Genomic DNA, 10,355 nt, shown 5'->3' on the forward strand with positions numbered 1-10,355 from the left:
AAGCCGGGCTCGGTGGCTCAGCCTGTAATCCCGCGCCTTTGGGAGGCTGAGGTGAGTGGATTGCCTGAGCCCGCGGGTTTGAGACCCGCCTGGGCAGCGAGACCTCATCTCTACAGTAAATCAAAAAATCAGCCGGGCGTAGTAGCGCATGCCTTTAATTCTGGCTACTCGGAAGGCTGAGGTGGAAGGATCGCCGGAGCCCCCAGCAGGTCAAGGCTGCGGTGGCCGGGAGCGGCCACTGCACTACAGTCTGGATGACAGAGTAAGACTCCAACTCAAAAAAAAAAAAAATCTACAAAACATAAAATTTACCCTTTTAAAGTATACATGCAATTCAGACGATTTTGGAATACTCACAGAGTTGTACAGCTACGACCACTAATTCCAGAACATTTCCATTGTCCCAGGAAGAAACCCTGCATTAGCCAGTCACTCTCTGTATTCCCCCTACCCAAATATTACTCCCGTTGTCTGCACATCCATTCATCCATTCATTTTGTTTATCTCTTTATCAGCTGAAGAACAAATGTTTTCACTTTTGGCTATTATGAATAGTGCTACTATGACATTCATGTACAAGTTTTGGTGTGGACATAGACAAGTTTTCATGTCTTGGGTACACTGGTAGGAGTGAAATTGCTGACTCATTTGGTAAACTGTTTAATCCTTTGTTTTTTGGTGGGTTTCTTTTTTTGAGTCAGAGTCTCACTCACTCTGTCACCCAGGCTGGAGTGCAGTGGCACGCTCACAGCCACTGCAGCCTTAACCCGCTGGGCTCAGGCGATCCTTCCGCCTCAACCTTCCGAGTAGCCGGAATTACAGGCGTGCGCTACCACGCCCGGCTGATTTTTTGATTTATTGTAGAGATGAGGTCTCGCCAAGTTGCCCAGGCGGTTCTCGAACCCGCGGGTTCAGGCAATCCACTCACCTCAGCCTCCCAAAGAGAAGGATTACATGCTGAGCCCAGTGTTTGTTTTGTTTTGAGTCTTACTCCTTTGCCCAGGGCTGGAGTGCAGTGGCATGCCCACAGCCGTTTACAGCCTCAATCTGCTGGGCCCAGGTGATCCTTTAGCCTCAAGAATTACAAGCATGCGCCACCACACCTGGCTAATTTTTTTTTAATTTATTGCAGAGATGAGGTCTCACCATATTGAACTGGCTGGTCTCGACTTTGGGCTCAGGCAGTCCTCTCACCTCCACTTCCCAAAGTGCTAGGATTGCAGGCATGAGCCACCATACCCAACTTGTTTTAGTTTTCCAGATGAGAATTCACTTTGTTGCCTGGGGTGAATTCAAAGTCCTGGGCTCAAGCAGTCTTCCCACCTCAACCTCCAGAGTAGCTGGAATATAGGCGCATGCCACAATGTCTAGCTTTTCCCATTTAAATTGGATTTAGTGCTTAGTTGTAAGAATACCTTACGTGGATACTAGTCTGTTTTAAGACATACGATTTGAAAGTACTTCCTCTCATTTCATGAGTTATCTTTTCACTTTCTTGATAATGTCCTTTGAAGCACATATGTAGCCCAATTTGTCTATTTTTTCTTTTGTTGTTTGTGCTTTTGATGTCATATCTGAGAAGCCATTGCCTGTTAACACCTGTTTTATTCCAAGAGTTTTATACCTTTAGCTCTTTCATTTATCTTTGGTGCATTTTTATTTTTTCCTTTTTTTTTTTTTTTTTTGAGTCCAAGTCTCACTCTGCCACCCAGGCTGGAGTGCAGTGGCACAATCAGTTACTGCAGCCTCAACTTGCTGGGCTCAGGCACTCCTTTCACCTCAGCCTTCCAGTAGCTGGGACTACAGGCACATGCTAACATGGCCCGGCTAATTATTTAGTTATTTATTGTGTAGTGGAGATCTTACCATGTTGCCCAGGCTGGTCTCGAATCACTGGGCTTGAGCAATCTTCCCTCCTTGGCCTCCCCAAGTGCTTGGATTAAAAACATGAGCCGCTGCACCTGGCCCACTAATTTTTGTACAAGGTGTGAGGTCGGGTCCAACTTCATCCTTTTGACATGGAAATTAAACTGTTCTAGTACCACTTGTTGAAAACTGTCCTTTACCCTTTGAATAGTCTTGGTGCCTTTAGCAAAAGTCAGTTTACCATAAATGTATAGGTTTGTGTTGGACTCTTCATCCTGTTCCAGTGTCCTCTCTGTGTATCCTTAGTCCACTGCCAAACAGTATTACTGTAGCTTCCAAGTAGTTTTGAAATGGGGAGGTGTGAATCCTCAATTTTTTCCCCCCTAAGATTGTTTTGGCTGTTCTGGTTTCTTTGCATTTCCATATAAATTTTAAGATCAGTTTTTCAATTTCTACTAAAAAAGCCATATTGATAAGGAATTTTTAAAACTTTGTATTGTGAGATATAATACATATTTTTACATATAATACATAAAACAAATGTGCAGTTTGACATGTAATTATGAAGCAGTTGCCCATGAAAACTTCATCCAGGTCAAGTTTAACAAGAGCCGGCATTGTGGTCCACACCTGTAATCCCAACTACTCACTTCAGGAACTCAAGGCCAGCCTCAGCAACATAGATCCCTGTTTTGTTTTGTTTTGTTTTGTTTTTTTAAAGATATGGGGTACAATTCAGGGTTAGATATACAAATTTTGATTATGTAGGTACCCTTGTTGGTGAATCCCCATCTCTTAAAAAAAAAAAAAAATTGTTTAGGCTAGGCTCGGTGGCTCAGCCTGTAATCCCAGCACTTTGGGAGGCCAAGATGAGTGGATTGCCTGAGCCCGTGGATTCAAGACCCGTATGGGCAACTTGGCGAGACCTCATCTCTACAATAAATTTAAAAATCAGCTGGGCATGGTAGTGCGTGCCTATAGTTCCGGCTACTTGGAAGGCTGAGGTGGAAGGATTGCCAGAGCCCAGCAGGTAGATGCTGGGGTGGCCGTGAGTGTGCTACTGCTCTCCAGCATGGGTAACAGAGTGAGACTCCAACTTGGGAAAAAAAAAAAAAAGTAGAACAAAGCTAGTCCCCAGAAGCTTCCTTTGCCCAGTCACAACCCACAACCCTGCCAGGGAAAAACTGTTGATTTTTGTGGTGACCATATTCTTCCTTCTCTTTATAGTTTTTATCACCTATGTATGTATCCCTAAACAATATCTTTAGTTTTGGTACTTTTTAAACTTTGTATAGTACTAACAGTGTATGTTTTGTCTTGTTCTTTTCTTTTTTTTTTTTTAGAGAGAATTTTTTTTTTTTTTTTTGAGTTGGAGTCTCACTCTGTCGCCCAGGCTGGAGTGCAGTGGCCGCTCCTGACCACCACAGCCTCGACCTGCTGGGCTCCGGCGATCCTTCCACCTCAGCCTTCCAAGTAGCTGGAACTACAGGCATGCGCTACCACGCCTGGCTAATTTTTGATTTATTGTAGAGATGAGGTCTCGCCAAGTTGCCCAGGTGGGTCTTGAACCTGCGGGCTTAGGCAATCCACTCACCTCGGCCTCCGAAAGGCACAGGATTACAGGCTGAGCCACCGAGCCCGACGCTTGTCTTGTTCTTTTCATTCAACACTCACTCAGCACTGTGTGTGATTCATCCGAGTTGTGTGTAACTGAAGTTCATTTTCAATACAATGTGATAATTTTTATTTTTTTAATTTTATATATTTATTTGTTTGTTTTTAATCAGGTCTCACTTTGTCTCCCAGGCTGGAGTGCAATGACACAATCACGGCTCACCACAACCTCTTGGGCTCAGGAGATCCTATTGCCTCAGCCTCTTGAGTAGCTGGGACTACAGGCATGTGCCACTATGCCCAGCTAATTTTTTTAATTTCGATAGGTCATGCCTATAATCCTAGCACTTTGGCAGGCCAAGGTGAGAGGATTGCCTGGGCTCACAGGTTTGAGCCCAGCCTGGGCAATATGGCGAGACCTCATCTCTACAATAAAAATCAAAAAATTTGCTGGGCATGGTGGCATGTGCCTGTAATTTCAGCTACTTGGAAGGCTGAGGTGGAAGGATCACCTGAATCCAGCAGGTCGAGGCTGTGGTGGCTGAGCAGTATGCCACTGCACTCCAGCCTGGTCTATAGAGTGAGACTCTGACTCAATTTAAAAAAAAAAATTCAGTAGCTTTAGGGGGTACCAGTAGTTTTCAGTTACATGATTGCATTGTTCAATGGCAAAGAAGTCTGGGCGTTAAGTGTACCCACCACTGTCACCTGTGCTCATTCTACACAATGGGTGATTTTTCATCCTTCACCCCTTTTCCCTCCCCATCCTGAGTCTCCAATGTCCATTATACTATTCTCTATGCCTTTGCAATTCCTTAGTTTAGCTCTCACTTATAAGTGAGAGCATGTAGTGTTCTTCTGTTCCTGCATCAGTTTAGTTAGGATGATGTTCTCCAATTCCACCCAAGTTGCTGCAAAGACATTGTTTTGTTTTTGATGGCTGAATAGTATTCCATAGTGTATATATATCACATATTCATTATCCACTGATTAGTAGATGGGCATTTGATTCCACATCTTTGCAAATGTGAATTGTTCTGTGATAAACATGCCAGTACAGATGTCATTTAAAAATTTTTTTTTTTTTGAGTTGGAGTCTCACTCTGTTGCCCAGACTGGGGTGCAGTGGCACGCTCCCAGGCACCGCAGCCTTGACCTGCTGGGCTCCTGCGATCCTTCCGCCTCAGCCTTCCAAGTAGCTGGAACTACAAGCAGGCACTACCACGCCCGGCTAATTTTTTGATTTATTGTAGAGATGAGGTCTCACCAAGTTGCCCAGGCGGGTCTCGAACCCGCGGGTTCAGGCAATCCACTCACCTCGGCCTCCCAAAGTGCGGGATTACAGGCTGAGTTACTGAGCCCGTCCAAGCCTGGCTTTTTTAATTTTTATATTGACCTCCCAACTAATTTTTTGTTGAGATGAGGTCTTGCTATGTTGCCTAGGTAGGTCTCAAACTCCTGGCTCAAGCAATCCTCTTCACCTCGGCCTCCCAAAATGCTGAGATTATGGGATTACAGGCATGAGCCACCACACCAGGTCATTGTGACCTTTTCTTTTCTTCCTTTTTTTAAATCGAAGTCTCACTCTGTCCCACAGACTAGAGTACAGTGGCATGCTCACAGCCACCACAGCCACTGCAGCCCGATCTACTGGGCTCAGGTGATCCTTTGCCTCAGACTTCCAGTTAGCTGGAACTACAGGCACACACTACCATGCCCGGCTAATTTTTTTATTTACTGTAGAGATGAGTTCTTACCATGTTGCCCGGGGCTGGTCTGGAACCCATGAGCTCAGACAATTCTCTCACCTCAGTCTCCCAAAGTGTTGGGATTATAGGCATGAGCTACCACACCTGGCCTTCCAATACTGATACATTTCATAATGATTTCTGAAGAACAAGTTACTTTTACGTAAAAAGGTTAAAAAAAAACACCTGAGAGGCGACTAGTTGCTCAGAACACAACCCTTAAAAAAAAAAAAAAAGTTAAAAGTAGGACTTGCTTCTCAGCATCTATATTTGACCATAGTTCTTTCATTAGACATTTGTTGTCAGTTATTGAGATGGTGTTTTGGATTTAACTTTGATTGGAGTTCCCAAACCCAAATTTGTAATGAGGGCCAGACCAAAAAATCCAGTGTACATGATGGCTAGGGACACAGCTGTAGCTTTCAGCAAATGTCATCCTCCCGAGCACTCTGAAAGGCAGTGTCATCAGTCCCTAAAAGAGGAAACTGAGAAAATAGAGAGCTTAATCACGTCCCTTGCCACTGTCCCCTTAGCCTTCCCTGACCTAGTCTTGCTTTTTTTCCAGATCCCATGCCACAGCTGGACGTGACTGAGGCCAACAAGGAATTCATGGAGCAGAGTGAGGAGCTGTATGATGCTCTGATGGACTGTCACTGGCAGCCCCTGGACACAGTGTCTTCAGAGATCCCGGCCATGATGTAGCCAGGACAAAGAACAAACCAGAATGGACTGTGAGGGAGATGACTCCTTTTTAAAAAAATATTTGATACTTTTGGAAATATGATTTGTAAGACTTTAATACTGTTCTAGAAATTGAGTGTTGCCTTCATTTAATAGTGATCCACTTGAGTCTTAAAACCAATGGACCAGCCAGGCTCTGTGGCTCAGCCTGTAATCCCAGCGCTTTGGGAGGCTGAGGTGAGTGGATTGCCTGAGCCCATGGGTTCAAGACCCACCTGGGCAACCTGGTGAGACCTCATCTCTACAATAAATCAAAAATTAGCTGGGCATGGTAGCACGCACCTATAGTTCCTGTTACTTGGAAGGCTGAGGTGGAAGGATCGCAGGAGCCCAGCAGGTCGAGGCTACGGTGGCTGGGAGTGGCCACCGTACTCCAGTCTGGGTGACAGACTCCATCTCAAAAAATAAAAATTAAAAAAAACCAATGGACCACTGGGCACAGTGGCTCAATCCTGTAATCCCAACACTTTGGGAGGCTGAGGCAAGTGAATTGCCTGAGTTCAGGGGTTCAGTACCAGCCTGGACAATTTGGTGACACTTTGTCTCTACAATAAATCAAGAAATTAGCTGGGTGTGGCAGCACATGCCTATAGTTCCAGCTACTTGGAAGGCTGAGACAGAAGGATCGCCTGAGCCCAGCAGGTCGAGGCTGTGGTGGCCGTGAGCATGCCTCCGCACACCAGCCTGGGCCAGAGTTCAACTCAAGGAAAAAAAACCAATGCATCAACTCTGGAACACTGTTCAAACTATCTCTTCACAAGAACTACCTCCCCCAACAGTGACTCTAAACCCTGGGTACATTTAGATGGCTTTCTCAGTTGAAAGTATTTCCAGAGCACCTGCTCTGTGTGGTTATTTTAGGGTTACCCCAGCCCATCCCTGACTCTCTCCAAACCTGACAGCCAGATAGGAAAAGCATCCCCATGAGGGCAGGAGCATGGCTACTTAAGCATATGGATGGAGCAAGCCAAACCTGGAACAGCGCTCAAAGCTTGGCACACACTCCAAGAATGTTTTCAAAGGCCTACAGTACCTACAAAGCCTAAACTGTTTTAGGAATAAGCCTACAGAAGGGCACTAGTGTGCCAAGCCTCCCAGCCACAGCAGTTCCCCCTTTTTTTCAGGCAGGGTTGTCCCCCCCAGTGCAGTACAGTAGCACCCATCATGGCTCACTGACTCCTGGGCTCAGGTAACCCTTCTTCCTTAGCATCCAGAATAGCTGGGATTATGAGTGCAAGCCACCATGCTCCAGTCTTTTTTTTTTTTTTTTGGTAGAAGTGAGATCTCGCTGTTGCCCTTGCTGGTTTTCAACACCTAGCCTGGAGTAGTCTTCCCATCTCAGCCTCCCAAAGTGCTTGTATTATAGGCATATTTCTATGATAGGACTGAATTTTCAGCTTGCATCTAGGGGGCAGTAAACAGGGACTAACTAATAATTTGAGAGAGGCAAGAGTTCTAGAGTCTTTTATTTGTCACCTATGGTCCAGTATCATGCAGCATCAGCAAAAACCAAATGACTCTGCTGAAGAACTACTGCCTCAAGTTTCCACCTAAAACAGCCTGTTGTCTTACGGGTCTCTTCTCAGAGATTCTCCTGAAAAAGAAGTGAGCACCATTGTTAGTGCAATCCTGATTCATCCCCACCCAGGCACTTTCCTAGGAGCCGGTCTCAGTCCCATATCCGCATTTCTCATCCATAGATGTCCACTCAGATTAGGTTTCATCCTGGACCAGTTATCCTAAACACCCTGAGCTAGATGAGCTACTGTTTCATCTCCCATTCCCCCGTGGTTGGGGCAGGGAGGGAAGCCAAGAATGCATCCTGAGTTCCAGGCACTACAGAACCCTTGCAGCCCAAGGTGAAGCTGTTCCCTCTGCTACATTCTACTTCCAGTAGTAGTATGTGGTCATGGTCTTCAGAGAGGACAAATCTAACAGACCAAGCCATGTTGCATTTGTTTCTTTGTCCTTTGATGAACAGCTGACAAATAGAGCACAAGGAAGACAGGTGTTAACTAATCTATTAAAAAGCAAAGGCTTTTACAGACATGAGTAACCTTACATTCTATTTGCTCCACTACTCAGGACAGGGTTCATGACAGTTCAACACTATCAGGCTACAAGGAAGTGGTGACAAAGCATCAAGTAGTCATTAACTCACCCAACCCTGTAGAGCCACAGTCACGGATGAGGATGCCTCTTCCGGTAGCTTAGACCTAAATTTAAAAAGGGACATTCTCAATCAAGAGGCAAGAAAGCTCCGCTAGATTGCTCCCCACATGGCCAGTATGCTGGCCAGCCATCACCACAGCAACTTCCAGAGCACCACACACTCCCTTTAGCCCAAGGTTACCCTCCACCTCCCAGGGAAAGAAGTAATTTCAAGGTGACCCCACTTGAACCTGTTAGAAACCAGCCCACATGCTGTACTACCAGGCTACAACACTGTGAGGCCAGCTTCAGTATTCCTCTTCCTCCTTTTACGACCACCAAGACCAGTGTTCAGATCCGATGGGAAAGGGAACTGGAGGGTCAAGCCACCTTCAACATCAACTTTACCTTAAAGTAAAGCTCTAGAAACAAGTCGTCTCCTCATTATCGGACACTGCCAGGAAATCTGGGGGCAACCTGGGAAACAAAAGCATAGTTAGAAAACACCCAGGCTCAGCCAGAGGCCTCCAGCCCAGTCCAGAGACACTGTAGGAAAGGCGAGTGGCAGCTGCAGGTATTATGCTGACCTGCGCTGTCAAAGTCTCTCCAGGTTGTTCTGGCATGCAGTTGGAGATCCCATGGCCACAACCAGCCACAGCCCTTGGAAACATGCTGTACTGTCCCCCCAGGCTTCCAAAATGTCTCTAAAATAAACCTACCAGGTCCTGATGTTGTGTTTTATCACTGTCGTGACTCCTGGAGTTCGCATCAGAAAAATCAACTTGTGTCACTTCGAATCTTCATTTGGCACAGCTAAAATAAGAACACAATTGTCCTGAATGATTTCAGAATCTTAAACGTCTCAGACTTTTGTCCTGATACTGATGCTTTAAGCTTTTCAAGGAAGTGGCCCAAACTTTGCTATGATTTTTCACATGCCACTCGAGTTTCCTAGTGCACATGTTCAACCCACTCCCAACTTCCTCTTCATACTGGTTTTTGGCCTCAGCAAGCGCCTTCTCAAAAACCTTACTCTGGGCATGGTGGCTCACACCTGTAATCCCAGCATTTTGGAAGGGCATGCTGGAAGGACTGCTTGAGTCCAAGAATTTGAGACCAGCCTGGCCAACATAGCAAGACTTCATTTCTTTAAAAAAAAAAACTCTTTATGCTAGACCCTAATCTTTCTGCTGATCGGTGGAAACATGCCATTTTTCCCAAAGGTTTCTGGCTATACCTGAAAAATGACAGGTAGAACGGAACTGTATTTTCCCAAAATGTTGCAGATCAGTTACAGCAAACAGAACGGCGACCGTCAAGGAAAACCGTCACTCTGGGCTCCTTTTTGACCACAGCAGCTATGTGGAAGCAGCTGCAGCTTCGATAGGAGCCCGGGGGCAACTTAGTCTAGGTCACGAGACAGTCACAAACCCAAGACTGCTGCTCAGCCTGGGACACACCTAAATCCCGTGCATTACTGCCTCTCGGAATGCATCTACCCAGCCTTTCTGGAGACCAGAAAAACCAACAGCCAGCCTGGAGGCCCCTCCGACCCCTATAACTTACGGTGCCAGACGCTGGTGTGCTCCTTCTCGCTTTATCTTCCCAGGATCATTTTACTCCCATTTCACAGATGAGAGGTTTGGACCAAGTAAGCCACCGGCCGAAGATGGCCCATCAAGACAGCAACAGAGCTGCGATGCAAAAAAGGCCTGAGTGACTGAAACCCGTCTTCTGATATCCAGAACACTCGCACGATGGCACCTAACTGGTAGCTGTCACAGGCCGACCACGCCAGAGGTCATTCTGACACCAGCCCAACCCCAACTAAGGCACTCGAAGCCTAGGGCTTCATCCTCGAACGCCCCAGGTGCTGGGTACCAAGCCCCCCAAATACGCCGCCGCCCGCCTTAACTCCCCGGTCAGACCACAAGCGCGGGGCTGCGCGGGCCGGGGCAGGAGAAGGGCGCGCCCTGTCACTGCGCGTGCGGCCGTCTTGGCCTCCTGGGCTTCGACCCCACCAGGCGGGGAGGCCCGGCGCTTCCGAGCCGCGACCGACATCCCGAGGCCCTGGGAGGCAGCCCCGGCGAGGGTGGGCCGGTGGCGGCGGGACTGAGGGTGGATGGGCGCGGATGGCAGCCAACAGCCCTTCCCCGCGAAACAGGCCCAGATGACGCAGCGGCTTGGAGAAAAGGCCGCACGGGGCCCGGAGCGCGCTTATATAGGCCGCGCCGA

General features: G+C 47.0%; 1 protein-coding gene and 1 long non-coding RNA gene across 2 annotated transcripts in view; one reads left to right on the forward strand and one right to left on the reverse strand.

Moving 5' to 3' along the window:
* TRNAU1AP (tRNA selenocysteine 1 associated protein 1) overlaps positions 1–6,045 on the forward strand; it is a 33,048-nt gene extending 27,003 nt beyond the window's left edge. Inside the window, exon 9 of the mRNA XM_008067100.2 lies at positions 5,794–6,045. Within this exon, the coding sequence (XP_008065291.2) occupies positions 5,794–5,930 (137 nt within the window). The 3' untranslated portion in view covers positions 5,931–6,045. The remainder of the gene's footprint in view (positions 1–5,793) is intronic.
* A 1,372-nt stretch (positions 6,046–7,417) lies between these two features.
* Positions 7,418–10,201, reverse strand: LOC103269531. The gene is made up of 5 exons (XR_504901.2): positions 9,687–10,201; positions 8,840–8,933; positions 8,529–8,597; positions 8,131–8,185; positions 7,418–7,563 (listed from the first exon to the last, which is right to left on the reverse strand). It is a non-coding gene; the product is annotated as an uncharacterized LOC103269531 (long non-coding RNA).
* Between the last annotated feature and the right edge of the window lie 154 nt (positions 10,202–10,355).

Source organism: Carlito syrichta, unplaced genomic scaffold, assembly GCF_000164805.1.
Source record: "Carlito syrichta isolate Samal-C Ts95f unplaced genomic scaffold, Tarsius_syrichta-2.0.1 Scaffold309286, whole genome shotgun sequence".
In the NCBI taxonomy this organism is placed as follows: domain Eukaryota; kingdom Metazoa; phylum Chordata; class Mammalia; order Primates; family Tarsiidae; genus Carlito; species Carlito syrichta.